This window comes from Penicillium mononematosum (genome assembly GCF_028829835.1).
Source record: "Penicillium mononematosum strain IBT 11891 chromosome Unknown utg000001l:1.0-4488741.0:1.0-4491989.0, whole genome shotgun sequence".
NCBI classification, from domain to species: Eukaryota; Fungi; Ascomycota; class Eurotiomycetes; order Eurotiales; family Aspergillaceae; genus Penicillium; species Penicillium mononematosum.
The window spans coordinates 1,654,262-1,668,565 of record NW_026643271.1 but is presented as its reverse complement, the minus strand read 5'-3'; the positions used below and the strand labels follow the sequence as shown (position 1 = coordinate 1,668,565).

The 14,304-nt window shown below is 49.7% G+C and overlaps 6 protein-coding genes across 6 annotated transcripts; 3 read left to right on the top strand and 3 right to left on the bottom strand.

Moving 5' to 3' along the window:
• Nucleotides 1–724: 724 nt before the first annotated feature.
• Nucleotides 725–2,479, bottom strand: N7519_000592 (putative SIR2 family histone deacetylase (Hst4); the record flags this gene model as incomplete). Its single annotated transcript, XM_057287370.1, has 2 exons — nucleotides 725–2,085; nucleotides 2,143–2,479. 2 exons carry the CDS (start codon nucleotides 2,477–2,479, stop codon nucleotides 725–727), a joined length of 1,698 nt encoding a protein of 565 aa, XP_057153453.1.
• A 1,170-nt stretch (nucleotides 2,480–3,649) lies between these two features.
• On the top strand, nucleotides 3,650–6,981 carry N7519_000591 (mediator of RNA polymerase II transcription subunit 16; the record flags this gene model as incomplete). The annotated part of the gene is made up of 10 exons (XM_057287369.1): nucleotides 3,650–3,792; nucleotides 3,847–4,192; nucleotides 4,279–4,522; nucleotides 4,576–5,039; nucleotides 5,096–5,315; nucleotides 5,375–5,494; nucleotides 5,549–5,659; nucleotides 5,718–5,984; nucleotides 6,037–6,168; nucleotides 6,230–6,981. 10 exons carry the CDS (start codon nucleotides 3,650–3,652, stop codon nucleotides 6,979–6,981), a joined length of 2,799 nt encoding a protein of 932 aa, XP_057153452.1.
• Nucleotides 6,982–7,327: 346 nt separating this feature from the next.
• Nucleotides 7,328–8,468, bottom strand: N7519_000590 (60S ribosomal protein uL29). Its single transcript, XM_057287368.1, has 4 exons — nucleotides 8,335–8,468; nucleotides 8,133–8,272; nucleotides 7,678–7,903; nucleotides 7,328–7,534 (listed from the first exon to the last, which is right to left on the bottom strand). The coding sequence occupies exons 1-4, from the start codon at nucleotides 8,335–8,337 to the stop codon at nucleotides 7,529–7,531; spliced, it is 375 nt and encodes a 124-aa protein (XP_057153451.1). The 5' UTR covers nucleotides 8,338–8,468; the 3' UTR covers nucleotides 7,328–7,528.
• A 231-nt stretch (nucleotides 8,469–8,699) lies between these two features.
• N7519_000589 (putative vesicle transport v-SNARE protein Gos1) lies at nucleotides 8,700–9,505 on the top strand (the record flags this gene model as incomplete). The annotated part of the gene is made up of 3 exons (XM_057287367.1): nucleotides 8,700–8,765; nucleotides 8,823–8,936; nucleotides 9,002–9,505. 3 exons carry the CDS (start codon nucleotides 8,700–8,702, stop codon nucleotides 9,503–9,505), a joined length of 684 nt encoding a protein of 227 aa, XP_057153450.1.
• A 315-nt stretch (nucleotides 9,506–9,820) lies between these two features.
• On the bottom strand, nucleotides 9,821–10,970 carry N7519_000588 (mitochondrial ATPase complex subunit ATP10; the record flags this gene model as incomplete). Its single annotated transcript, XM_057287366.1, has 2 exons — nucleotides 9,821–10,457; nucleotides 10,546–10,970. The coding sequence occupies 2 exons, from the start codon at nucleotides 10,968–10,970 to the stop codon at nucleotides 9,821–9,823; spliced, it is 1,062 nt and encodes a 353-aa protein (XP_057153449.1).
• Nucleotides 10,971–11,512: 542 nt separating this feature from the next.
• N7519_000587 (DNA-directed DNA polymerase IV) lies at nucleotides 11,513–13,834 on the top strand (the record flags this gene model as incomplete). The annotated part of the gene is made up of 4 exons (XM_057287365.1): nucleotides 11,513–11,900; nucleotides 11,951–12,123; nucleotides 12,171–12,572; nucleotides 12,626–13,834. 4 exons carry the CDS (start codon nucleotides 11,513–11,515, stop codon nucleotides 13,832–13,834), a joined length of 2,172 nt encoding a protein of 723 aa, XP_057153448.1.
• Between the last annotated feature and the right edge of the window lie 470 nt (nucleotides 13,835–14,304).

Here is a 14,304-nt window from a genome sequence, read left to right as displayed (position 1 = left end):
CTGCGCCCCGTCAGTACTATTATATACGTGGATACAGTCGAATATTATAGGTAACTTTGATAGGTCTAAGGTATATCAACCCCCGACATGCAGTACAAGTTGCGCAGCGAGATTGAGTAGATATATTTATAGAACCAGCGCCCTACCACACCAAAGACTACAGGAACAAGAAAAGGAGACATGAGCTATATCTCATGAGAACAAGGGAAAATGTATTAAACGGGACAGCGCCTAAGAAATTGTATGAGAGACTCATATCAGGAATATCTCATTTAGATAATCCAACATGACCTCTTAAACACCCATGCAGATTGGCATGAGCGAAAACGAGAAGAAGAAATAAAATAGAAGAAGAATTGAAACGAAGAGACCCCATCACGCTGGAACAAGCCAGCTTCTTTCCCGAAAAAACGCCCGAGCCAACCCATGCGAGAAACCGTGGTCTATCAATGGTATCTTTCGAAAAGAGGACAGCAATCATCAACCTAAAGCAAACGCAGGTGATGCAAGTAGGAATACAGTCCACGAAGAGGAAGTATGTAAACATAGGTGAAGAAATAGAAACCTCAGAAGGGGATAGGGGGAGCAGTGAAGGTAGCACTGTTTCCGAAAGACAATGAAGAAAAATAACACCAAGGACGCCATTTGGTAACCATGCATCATGTCATGAACTTGCAGTCAACATAGAATAAGATATCAATATCATGACCGGAACATAAAACAGTCATGAGGAAGCCACTGACCGAGGAAGAGACTCTGGGTTGAGCTTGTCTGCTTTCTCGGGCTGTTCCGTTGTTGGTAGAGGACCATTGTTCCTCGAAGCGCCCGCTGGAACCGGTTGCATAGGTTTGCCGTCGGCCTTTGTACTGAGCTTGCCGGCGGCTTGAGAGGTTTTAGTAACACGACCGAACGAGGCAATTTTGTTGACCGGGGCGGCGGGCGTGCCACGCTTTTTCGAGGCAGCGGCTGTTGCAGCCTTTTTGGGACGAGGATTGGGAGCGGGCTTGCTGATGAACTTCGAGGTAGGCTTGCAAGCAGCAGGCTTTTCTTTCTTGATGATGTCTTGGATGGATCGGCCATTGCTTGCTGGGTTCTCGATCTTGATTTTCGTAGCTTTGCTGGCCGGCTTTTTCGTGGGCTTCTCGTCGTGACTGGAAGAAGGTGTGGCGAGACCAGTGTCTGCGCGAGGTCTCTTTTTCGGTGTGACCACGACGGAAACGTCCGTAGAATTCAAGTTACGAGGAATGGGCTCGGGCGAGGATTCGTACACGCACGGGGTAGTGTCCTTTGACTCCCATGATTTCAGGTTCACCTGGTGTGCAACTTCATCGCACGAACCCTTGATAATCAAGTCAAAGCAGCCGTCGAATTCTTTGCCGCTTGGGGGTTCATTGTTGATGAACATCGTGACACCATCCTTGCGACTGCGGATCATTGTGCACAAGCTCTTGACGAGTCGACGGACACCGGGAATCTTCAAGCTGGTACCGGCGACAATCAAGACACGAGGACGGGACTTGATATCGGCGTTCATAACGGAGGTGATCGCCTCTTCGTCGGGGTTGTGCTCGTTATAGAGCACGATACGCGGGCGCATGCGGCCGATGCCGTGACTCCGTTGGCCGACGATCTGGCGAGCGTTGTCGTTATCAGTGCATTCGGTGCAGGCCGGCGGGTCGGCTTGCTTGAACATATCGGGCTTGAAGTTGTCGAGGTAGCGACACTTCTGGCATACCATCTTTTCAATACTGCCGTGCAGTTGAATAGTGATCGGCCAACTACCCTTGACGTTAAGCGGGATCTCAGTTGCCAATGGTTCCATAGAGGTTTCAATGCCATCGATATTTTGGGTGTAAAGTCGCTTCAAGCGAGACTCGATACCTAATCGGGCAAGCATTTGGTGGAAGGCGGTGGGTTTGATGTTGGCAACCTCCTCCGACAGCGACCGGACCATTTCGTGGAAGGGCGCCGTCAGTGCGTCATCCTGATAGACGGCAGCATCGAAGAGAAGCTTTCCGGAAGCTTTCAGATTGTGCTTTTTTTGCAATGATTTGAAGAGACCGTCTGTGGAGCGAAAGTCCGGAACTATGCAGAGTTAAGAGTTGGGTTCGAATATGGCAGAATCCAAAAGCAGAAACTTACTACCCGCAGCCGTGGAAATGCCAGCGCCAGCGATGACGACAATGTCTTTTTGATGACGCAGGGTTTGAACGAGCAAATTATGTTGATCATTTTGTTCATAGAGAGATTTTGATAGATCGAGATACTGAGTGGTCCGTTCCTTTGGTAGGGGGTTGCGTCTCCTCTTTGCGGGACGGGCTTGGCGTGCAGAACCCTCAGCAGGTTCAGCTCCCTCTTGGGATGAAGGCGTTGGGTACCGCTCTGCAGGTTCTGGTGACGACCGCGCTGCTAATGTTGGTGATGGAGGCACGGAGCTCAACTCCGAATCGGATGAAAAATCTAAATTGAAATCCCCCATGGCTGCGTGGGAGTTGCGAATGGGCTGGAAGGTGTAATGGCGTAGGAGAGTGTTCACCCCCAGGGGAAATCGGGGCGAAAAGAACCGAGTGGTATCTCCAAATTGCTCACAGACCGTAGAGGACCTCGAAAAGAGAAATCATGTGTCTGGTGAATAAAGATCAATGAAGATCAATGAGGTTTAATACCTTGAGACAGATGGTAGAGAGGGTAGAAAAGAGTAGGAGTAGTTGTAGGTAGAAAGTTGGAGCTCTGGAGGAAGTTGACGATGAGGTCAGCGTTGGGGGGGAAGGGCATTAATGAAACTCGTGCACTTCAGGGCTCTATGGGCCGGAGAAAAAAAGAATAATAAAAAAAAGGGTCCGCAGGGAAAAACAGTCTTTTGTTTTGGCCGAAGGTATGGATTTCCCTAGGAATGTTGAGGAAGTAAATTGGTTTGAGCCGAATGACCAGGAAGGGCGGGCCTCGATGTTGTTTTGATGCGAACGGTTGTGGGTTTAAGACTGCTACGCATATACTTCGGAATAAAGAGGGAAATAGACCAGGAATAGCTTCTTTGATACTCTTGAAACTCCCATTCATTGCTACTTTATAGGGGGGTTTATACTGGTCAATTGCCCTTTCACACATTAATAGGGCTCTTAATATATATGTTGTATTGTGCTCTTCCTATTATTCTCTGATTTTTCCCCTATTTTCCTTCTTATTTTTCTTTCCGGCTTTTTTCTGCTATTTCCCATGTTTTGACAGTTCAAGGGCTCAGTCCTGATTCGCTCGACTGGATAGTGGGTTACCTGATATCTCCCTGATTGGCCAATTGCCGTTGGCAGGACTACCCGTCACCTGATCCATGTCACGGGATCTGACTAAGCATACGGGAAATCCACCACTGGTCCCTGGAGGTCCAGGCGCTGACGGCATAACATCTGGATTTGGTCAATGGTCCCCCTATGGTCCCTCATATTGGAATTCAGGAAATTGCTGCATTGACTTGATATCGCTGTTGGTGGTTGTCAGATTGCCTTCGAACATTCTGGTCTCGGGAATCCCCCTTCTTGACCAAATAATAATAAAGCCCATCTGATATTCAATGGTCCGGGGAACTGTATGAAGCCATGCTGCTATATTGATTCTCTGATCAAACCACACTTGAGTAATCCGACAAAATATTATGCCATTGATCATGGAGGACGGTATCAATATGGATGATCTCTTTGGAGAACCCAACTCCCTGGAGCTAGGCATGCCGGCCGCCTCCCCAATCAAAGGTCTAGCACAATGCCTAGATGAAATGCGTCTATTAGGGTGCTGCCAGTAAGCTTGGAAAGAATGCTTCACATCCGCATTCCAGGACTAACCGTCTTCTAGGAAAATCGTCTGGTCTCGGATGGGATGTATTGCATCTATTTCCCCAGATGGACTCCGGGTTAATGTCCGCTATCTCCAGTGCCGTCCATCAGATGGAAAATGGGTGCTTGGGGAAGAGACATCATTGGCTCCAGTTTTGGAGGCCCATAATGGCAATCAACTAGCCCATATATCATGGAATGAGACAGGCTCAGAGTTGGCCGTTGTCGATTGTTCTGGTCGCATATCAATCTATTCCATATCCATTGCATTGAACAGCATCACAGGTTTGCGTCAGGCATCATTTGATTCCGGTGACGATGGCAGCCAGGTTGTTGGAATGATGTGGCTGAATACCTACCGTCATGTACGTTGAGTCCCCCTTCCCATTACCTATCAGAATAGATCAAGACAGATCAAGTTATGGGTGAAAGGGCTCTAACATGGTCATAGATTCATGCCTTTCACCAAGCAGCCAAGGTGAATGGTCGATGGGCATACTCGCCTTTCCGTCGTCGCTCAACAGGACCATTCCACCCAGCCAACAAAGGCGCATTGATATGTGTCACCAGAGCCGGCCAGATCAAGCTGATATATCAGAACCCTGACAGCAAATGGGCCGAGCTCCCAGCAGAACTGAAGAACACAGGGTATTCGGACAGACTATTAACGCATGCATCCATGACGGCAACACAAGGTATTGCCTTCCAGTCGGAGCCTCCATTTCCCGTCACTGACGTATTAAAACAGATGGGATCCTTCTCTCCACCTACTCCGCATGCCAGAAAATGTGTCTTTATAGAGTAGACATCGGCTGGAACCCCTCGCAATGGGAGCCGACACCGGGAAAACCTCCTGGCCAATTCCCTGTCCCCACCTTCCGTTTAATCCACTGTAAGGTTGACATGCCCAGCAATATATTGAATGTCAACCGGGGCCCGGACCACTCCGATCAGTCTTTGCCGTTTTTGAACTCGGTATACTCGTTGACGCGATTAGAGATTATGCCGGGACAGTTTGATAGCCTCGCGGGGTCCACTGCCAATCCTTGGATCCTGGCTGTCTTATCGAAGCCCCTCCATGCCATACATGACTATCCAGACCAACAAGGCCCGCCGAGTGTGATTCTCAGGTGGCATTTGGAATCCGCACCGCAGATACTCCATGCCAAGTTTGACGAGGTGCCGTCCAAAAAAAGTAACGCTGAAGCAAAGGTGCGAATCCCTCAGGCCTTGATTGTTGCATGAGATCGAGACTGACATATTCTCAGGCCAAAATGGAACTGCGCAGGTTGGAGGACATTTATTGCGATAAGTATATTGTCTCGGTGGACTTAATAGAGCATGGGGCAGTGTTGGCTGTCAGTCATGACGACAGCTCAATAACATGCTATGAGACACGGACAATGACCGTTTTGAACGGTCTTGGCGATTCAAGCACAGTGACCTGTCTGGCCCAGGCTGGGTTCCATTACCCACTCGAAACATCAGGTATGTCCGGAACTGAGCGATCTTGCTTTCAGGCGCATGGCTAGAACTGATATGGACAGGTCTTCACATTGCTTTCTCTCCTAACGCTTGCGTTGCCGTTACGCTGGATGTTGACGGACATGTGCAATTGAGGGTGATGGAACATTCGTTCGGATCCACAGAGGGTCTCTATGACGAGAGTATGTGTTTTCCAGGTCATCTATTGAAATAATAATACTGACCCAGGCATGTAGACAATTTTTCTGCAGCCATTGCGGCCTTGACACTGGCATTCAGTCGAGGATGTGGAATTGAAGTTAACACAGATGACATACTCATGGTTGCCTGCGGGCAGCTATCACCAGGTGAGTGCTCTTAAGACCTTCGTATTGATATCATCAAGACTGCTGACGACATCTAAAGAGGCTCGAACCACATTCATCAGCGAGGTGTATCGTGCACTGCCGGTTAATTGCAATTTCACAGCCGAACAGGACAAGCTCATGAGCCATCCATACATACCTCGTTGTCTTAGCTTACAGGCCGGACTGGGCTTTAAAGGGAGATTTCAGCGCCGCAACCTCTCATCGGCCGTGCCGTGGGCAAGCCTTCAACTCAGACATGCCTCTGTTCTATTTGCATACTTCTTCCAATATAATAAAGGGGGACAGACTGAATCGCATGATCCAGGTGAGTTTAAAAGAAGCCAATTCAGTTACGTGACCCGCTGCTAATTGAAAAGATGTTCTACGCATGGTATTGGGCAACACCAAATGGACATTAGACTTCTCCCACTTCCTTCTGAACGAAATCTTCGACATGGCCGACGAATTCGAAGATGTCTTCAATGACCCAGAAGCATTCACCCAGAAATGTAAGGAACCTCTCCATAATGAACACCAGCTTCAAGCCCACCCATCTAACAGTCTTCGCAGTGAAAAACTCCTCCTCCCTCCCCCTCCTAGTCCTCTTGGCAAGCATGTCGCGCGCCTTCCTCCGCTTCATCTGCCGAGGCCTCCGCGGCGTGCATGCCGGCTTCGCAAGCACAAACCCCGCCTCCCTTGTAGGCGACTCCCGAGTCTACTACACAGAAATCTGCCAAACACTCGAATCATCACCGGTACGAATCGACGTGTACGAGAAGTTCCTGGCAGGAGTGGACTCGGCCGTGAAACACGCCTACCAAGGCGCTGGCTTCGGCGACGCCGAAAGACCCGGCCCGGAAAAGGAACTGCTGGTTAATGCGCGCATTCCGCCAGTCCTCACCACGGCAGTCGCCACCCTCCTCCGGCAGACAGTCCCGGCGCTCAAATCCGAAATCAACCGCATGGCGATCTACCTCGGGGACTATAGCTGGCTTGGTTTCGGGAATGACCGACGAACGGCGCTGTATCGTAAGCAGCGTGAGGTCGATATCCTCAAGAAGTGTCCACTGCGCCCGCCGTTGCCGTTGGGGATTGATGGTCGTGTGGCACTGCTGAAGAAGCGTAGGTGTGTACGCTGCACTGAGGTCTCTGGTGATACTAATTTGCCCCGGTCCCTACTGTCGTTCAAGATGATTGCTAAGCTGTCGCTGTTGAGGTCTTGTCTTTGTGGGGGCATGTGGGTTCTTGAGACGGATACTGGGGATATTGGGGTTAGGACCGCGAGTACGAATGGCAATGGCAACAGGGTTAGCCAGTCTTAGAATACCAGTCAACGCTGAAATTGGATACTATAGCTCATGTTCTGCTCTACCAGGGTGATGTGGGGTTGACTGATCTAAGATTGAAGATATGTTTCGGTTTACTTTTATAATCTTAGGCATACTTGTGGGGTGGTGCATATTGGGATCTTTGGCATCTAGATTCGCTTGGTCACAATAGCAAGATATCCTTAGCCGGACATATGTTTGCCTTATACTTGAATCATCTAGAATAAAATGCAGATCACACGATACATATGTTGTGGAAAGATATATCGAGTCCTGGCAATCGGTACATACCTAGGTATCCATGAGATACCATCACTAGAGAGCAAGAGCAAGGAAACCTGGAGAATGTCTAAAATCATGTCATGTCAAGAGTCGATTTGCATCCTATTTAGATACATAATCAAATTCCATTTTTTTGGATGTAAAAAAAAAGAGAAAACCGACCCCTCCACAAGCTTTCGGATCCAACTGTCACGTCTTGCTCATGTCCAAGGCCAGCAACGTCTTCCCACAAAACTCCATATTCGAACAAGTTCTGCGTTTAAGCCTGCAACAAACAAATCGTCAGCATTATGTTCGGCTGATCCGTTTCGTCTGATGGGCAAGGTTTTTGGTAGTGAGGGTAAAGATGAACATCCATGGACCCTCACTGCACCTATTCCCCGCCCAAGATTTGTCGGATTATCATACCTTAACGGCGTACTTCCGCTGGGGGAAGTGGATGGCACGCTTGCGGAGCTTGTCGGTGGTCTGGGTACGCTCGTGCTTGGTGAGACGGCGGCGGATCTCACGGGTGAGCTTGGGGCGGAGGTCGAGCGGGAGGTACTTCTTGTTCTTGTAGAACAGACGCAGCTGAGCGCGCTGGTTGGCGTTGATGACGGTGAGAACACGAGCGATCGACTTGCGAACCTCGCCGCTAAAAAAAAATTCCAGTCAGCATCAAATCTCGAATATTGATGACCCCAATATCGTGCGCCTTGTGCCAGATCGTATAATCCATGTCTCCCTCATCGATCGATTGGTTGAATGCTGGCGTAGTCCCTCCTCTTGTATGTCGTCTTGCCCGGGTCCGATCGTTCCCATCCCGCAAATCTTCAAATTCCATCCGCACGAAAAATCAAATATCGGGGGTGTCGAATACGCACATTCTCTGAGTCTTGGAGGAAGCGCCGGAAGCGATCTTCTGAACGCGGAGCTGGTTAAGCTCCAACTTCAACTCCTCGAGCTGTGTGGCGAGCTCATCCTTGTTCTTGCCCCAGAGCTGACCAGCCTTGACCTTGGACGACTGCAAAAAAAAAGCAATTCATCAGCATTTTGATATCAGAGCATTTGCACAGCACGACATACCATGGTGGCGTTGAATTGTGTGGGTTGTCGACGTTGAGAATTGAAGATGTCCGAGGGTCAATTTGCGACTGGTTGTGGGACTAGGGCTAAGCGAATTTGTGAATTTAGCGGGTGCACGTGACTACAGTGGCACTAATGCCTTAATTTGGTGCCTGAAGTTTGGGTCTGTTGATGCCTGGTCCCTGGGGCATAAACATACTGTATTAGGTTAGCGCATTTTACCCCGTCCTGGGTTGGCACTTACGTAGACAAGCAGGCAGCACCTCGGCCCTTGCACTGATTAACTATTTGGTCTGAAAAGAGCTCCTAAACAGACCAGACTGCTTTGTTGGCTCCATCTCCACAGTCCACATATTCTGCCTGCCATGGCATCCTCAACTAGTTCCGGGTGGACGCAACTCCGGCAACAAGCACGGTTGCTTGAAACTCAGGTACCAATATCTCCTCACTAGAAGTTATATACCCAATGTTAACTGACGCACCTATAGACCGAGAACCTTTTCCACACCTATTCACAATTTGCCTCGATTACCAAACCTCCACCATCGCCTACCGAGGAAGAGCTGCGGCTTGAATCGCAGTTGAAAGACCTCCTCGAAAGAGTACGTGCATCCATAAACACTCAGCAGGAAAAAAAAGCACCGACAGCTAATTAACTTCCGCACAGCGCGAGTCTGTCATTGCCCAACTATCCCGTCTCCTCGACTCCGAAGCCACCCTCACCTCCTCCGCTCTAAAACAGAATAATGTCTCCCGCCACCGCGAAGTGCTTCAAGACCACCGCCGCGAACTCCAACGTCTGACCGCAGCTATTTCTGAATCGCGTGACCGTGCAAACCTACTCTCTAATGTCCGCTCAGACATCAGCTCCTATCGCGCATCTAACCCTGCCGCTGCCGAGGCTGAATACATGCTCGAAGAGCGGGGCCGAGTCGAGAACAGCCACAGCATGATGGACAACGTTCTGGGCCAGGCGTATGCCATCAATCAGAACTTCGGTGTCCAGAGCGAGACGATTGCGAACATTAATCGGCGCATTGTCGGCGCTGCTGGAAATGTTCCCGGCATGAACTATCTCATCGGCAAGATTGGAAACAAGAAGAGGCGGGATGCTATGATTCTGGGATGTTTCATTGGGTTCTGCTTTTTGATGTTGCTGTTCTTCCGGTAAAGTATAAATGCGAGGCTCCGGCGGCAGATCAGTTATGTCGCTGCTCCTATGTCTTATTGTTCTTTTGTCAATTGCTGCTCTCCAGCGAGTGGATTTCTCTTGTCGAAGGCGTTTGGGTTTGGGCATGTTCCGAGTCCCCCTTGATGGGGGATGCGACAGAATCGATGGTAATTCTCGGGAAAGGGTCTTGAAGGCGCCTACTTGTTATATTTTCTATTATACAGTTTCTCTATTGTATGTACAAATTCGACCGGGAGCGGAATAAAATCACATCCAAGGCTCCAGTTCAGGACACCCTTCTCAAACCAGCCTCAATCAATACCCGCGAGACGGATCCTGCACTCGGAGGACATTCTTCTTCTCCTCAATAAGCTTCCGTACACCAGCATTAAGTCCCTCCAACTCAGACTTCTCAGCCGGTCCACTCCCCGCCCAGCGGATGCGGCACTCCGAATCGACCAGGTAGACATAGCCGACCTTGGAATTCATCATGCCAACGGTCTCCTTGAGTGCCTGATCGAAGCCCTTCTGCACAAGGAAGTAGCGCGAATGCTGCTCCTTGGCCAATTTCTGCCGCATCCGCCACATGAACGTCTTCACCAGAAACGCCTTTAACCGGTTCTCTTCGAGATTGATATCGATCCTCTGCACCAGTTTTCCACCGCTGGCCATCGCCTCCACAAGTCCCGGATTCTGCTCCGGCCCTGTAAACGTCGCAACTTGGCTCTCGGCCCACACGCTTGAGAACAGGTTTACGACGGAGATGCTGCCGCGGAGCTGGGTCGTCGTATTTTGAGGATCCTTGGGTGATGCCAATGTTACGCCGTGCATGTTGGGGAAGTAAAGGGCTCTGTCGGCTTTGAACAGGCGCGGGTTCGAGACAAAGGTCTTGCCTTCGGCGAAGCGGAGATTGGACCATTCGCGGAAGTATGGCTTGGCGACTTGCTTTGTCCTGTGGGTTGTCATTATTTATTAGCACCAATATCCACAGCTTTAGGCTCTATCCAGAGGTGTAAAGAAGAGGAAGAGGCAGTTCGTACAATTCCTTGCGCCGCTTTATATGCCGGTCATAGTTGGTGAAGTCGTCGCGCCGCTGGCGCATCGACCGCGTGTCAATACCTGTGTTCTGTCCTTCTAATGGTGCTTGTGGGCTACCGATCGGCCGGTCCAGGCTTGGAGGAACGAAGTCTGCGTCGCCGGGCTGGGGTCCATCCTGGGGCTGGTTCTGTTTGAATTCGATGGCAGTCGATAGGCGATGTGCCTCGTTCTTTAAGTTTCGTTTCACGGGCGTGGTTTCTTTTGCATCGATGGGTTTCTCGGGCTTAGTAGAATATTGGCGCAGAGAAAAGGGTTTGGTTCGTAGCTGGGAGAGAGTTGCTGGGTTGCGGAATTGGCAGCTTAGACAGCGGCCGGTCTGCAGGAGGGGAAGGTCGGCCACCAATGTGGGGAGGGTGGATTTCCACATATTGGCTGACAATCTATCAGTCAATGGACTGTGTGTATGTAGCGTGGTGGATCTGTGAAGTTATTGCTCTCTTGTTCGCGCATTTGATATTCCATGGAAATGGAGAGTCACATGACATGATGTTCCCATTTTGGGAATATTAGGTGTCGATGCCAGTTCTATCCTTATTGACAGCAATACAACGCAGACTATACACATGCTATAGAATGATGATATATAAATGGAATAGTTTGTAGGTCTCATGCAATTCTCAAGCCTAGACTAGATATTTTCGGGTATAGGTCACCCTATTAAGCAAATACCTTCCAATTTACATTGAACCACGTGACTTGGCGCCCATTTCGCGCCAGGCAATCGCGTCTGGCGTCCACGGGTCATCCAAAGTGGCCCAAGGAAGTTTTCGGACCATTACCCTTCCTTTTCTCTGACGAACATTATACGAGACATCCCACGGATGTACCACGGTGACTCCAGGCACCTATATAATGACCCATCTCTGGCCCAGGCACCCGCCCCTCCATTGGAAACCGGACTAGCCTACTATGAAGGACCTGTTTCCGACTAAAAAGAGCTTTTTCGCTGCTATTGACCGGCTGGATGACTCAGATAATCAAGATGAAGAGGACAAGAGCTGGGGGAGTCTCCTAACTTTTGCAGACAAAGAACCTGACAAACCCAAGCCAAATAAAGTCGCTCTTTCCTCGGAGCGTAACCCACGTCGAGCAAATTCGGACACTATATCTTCGTGTGACCTTCAAAGCAAGAGACGCAGTCCGCTCGCTGTCTCCAAACCTGCTCCTGCGAACCGCCCTCGGACAACTGGAACTATGCCTACCATCAAGAGCGGAGGGCCTCCTCAAAAGAAAAGAAAGACCAATAGTGCTAAGATAATCCCAGTTGACCAGCAGATCTTCAAGGGATTGATCTTCTGTAAGTACTCTAGATTTTTAAAGCCTACTCTCACTGAACTCTTATTTCAGTCTTCTTCCCAAACAACGACATATCTCCATTCCGACGATTGCGAATTCAACGAGCGCAAGATTATGGTGCACGATGGAGTCGAAATTGGGCCACCAATGTCACTCATGTGATTATGGACAAAGGCTTGCTATCAAGCGATCTCCTTACTTACCTCAAACTCGAATCTTTGCCAGTCAGTTCATCCGTGAGATATCCAGACTTCAGTGTTAACTCTTGCAGACAAGTGTTGCTCTTGTCAACGAATCCTACCCATCCGAATGTATCCAGTTTCGTTCAGTGCTTGATACCTCACACCTCCGCTTTCGTGTCAATGGAACCCCAACCACCGCCGAGAAGGAGAAGTCTCCAGTGGCAGAACCACCACCTCCTGATTCTCTTCCATTGAAACCATCGCGACGGGAGAAGAACCAGTCCCCAGAACGTTATTTGTCTCCAGTCGAGGAACCGACGCCAAACCCCTTGCCAAAAGACTCCCCAGAAACCGTACCCGAAAGCGTGCCTCACGCCGTCACATCCGAACCGGACCATGAAACTGCAACTGAAGAAACGTCTAAAAGAGGAAACTGGGAGCGGGATGCACTGGATGATATAATAGATGAGGCTAAGGCCACAAGTCATCTGGTAAGCCCTCTTCTTCGTCAGTAAAAGCCCACACAACTGATCCTTATAACCAGCCTCTGGATCCAGTTGAGTTTCCTGATGGGGAATCCGCTGCTGACGTCTCCGATATCGAAACATCTAGCTCAGAGGAAGAGTCAACTTGGAAGACACGAAAAACATCTGCCGGAGAAGGCAAAGCCAAAGACAACCCTGACTGGACCAAAGGTTTCGCCTGCATGCAGAAGTTCGACCCGGACACGAAACTTGACAACCCAAATAACAAGACCATCGAGGTATTACAGCAAATGCTGGAATACTATACCCAGACTGCAGACCAGTGGCGGGTTATGGCATATCGCAAAGCCATCAGCGCTTTGCGGAAGCAACCAAACAAGATTGCTACACGAGCACAGGCTCGGGCCATCCCTGGTATCGGAGAGCGGCTGGCTGACAAGATCGAAGAAATTGTCTTGACCAACCGCCTCCGTCGTCTTGAAAATGCCAACCATACCCCAGAGGACTTGATAATTAAAGAATTTCTCGGCGTCTATGGTGCTGGCCTTCCCCAGGCCTCCAAATGGGTCGCGCAGGGCTACAGGTCTCTCAAGGATCTATTGGAAAGGGCTCCATTGACTAAGCAGCAGCGTATCGGGGTGGAACGTCACAGCGACTTCGCGCAACGAATCCCGCGCAAGGAGGTTGAAGCCCACGGTGCGATCGTGCGAAAGGCGGTGCAGGCTGTGGACAGGGATATGCAGGTGATCATCGGGGGCTCCTACCGCCGCGGGGCACTCACCTGTGGGGACGTGGACTGTCTGATCACCAAACCTGGTGCCACGCTGGAACAAATCCACACCATGATGCTCGGTCTGGTTGTCCCCAGATTGTTCAATAGTGGCTTTCTGCAGGCCAGCCTGGCCATCTCGTCGCACCAGGATGGATCTAAGTGGCACGGCGCATCAGCCCTACCTGGCACCACCTTATGGCGTCGGATCGATTTATTGTTCGTTCCTGATGCTGAGATCGGGGCGGCGTTGATATACTTCACGGGAAATGATATATTCAACCGGAGCATGAGATTGCTGGCACGCAAGAAAGGCATGTGCTTGAACCAAAAGGGCCTTTATGCGGATGTGCTTCGGAACCAACAAGTGAAACTGAATGGGGGCCGGCTGCTTGAGGGCCGGGATGAGCGTCGAATTTTCGCTCTATTGGGTGTGCCTGGCGGCCTCCCGAGCACCGGATTTGTTGACGCACATGAAGGTTTCCACGGCATGAGGTAGTCACGGTTTCATCCATGGGATCATGAGTTGTATAAGCTGCGGTGACAAAATTATTCTTATTGTTGTCAGCACTGGCTACATACAATATGGGGTCTCCGGCAGGAAGGACCGAGATATACCTAGGTCGGCACAGGAATGACGATATCTGTGGATTGGCGGTTTTCCTACATGTAGGGATAGTGTGTATACTAATTATTTGTATTGCTGTGCATCAACTAGATACAGACTATTAATCTCTAAAAAAAAAAAGAAAAAAAAATGATACATGCATAATTGCCCATACATAGAGTTTCCATACACACACACAGAGAGAGAGAGAGAGAGACAGATTCAGAGAGGCAAGTCACAGTGGCACAAAGTGACTAAGAATTCCTCTCCCTCCAGTACTCACCTTTCCTCTTCATCAACCCCATCCCGTAAAACTCATCCTTTTTTTCCTCGTCTCATTTCCAAGTTGATATTGAGATATT

Bases quoted from the DNA above. Each gene is read 5' to 3' on its own strand.
- N7519_000590 (XM_057287368.1), bottom strand. The intron at 7,904-8,132 runs GTGCGTATTCGA...ATTTTTTTTTAG, and splicing joins TCCTCCAAGACTCAGAGAAT to CGGCGAGGTTCGCAAGTCGA.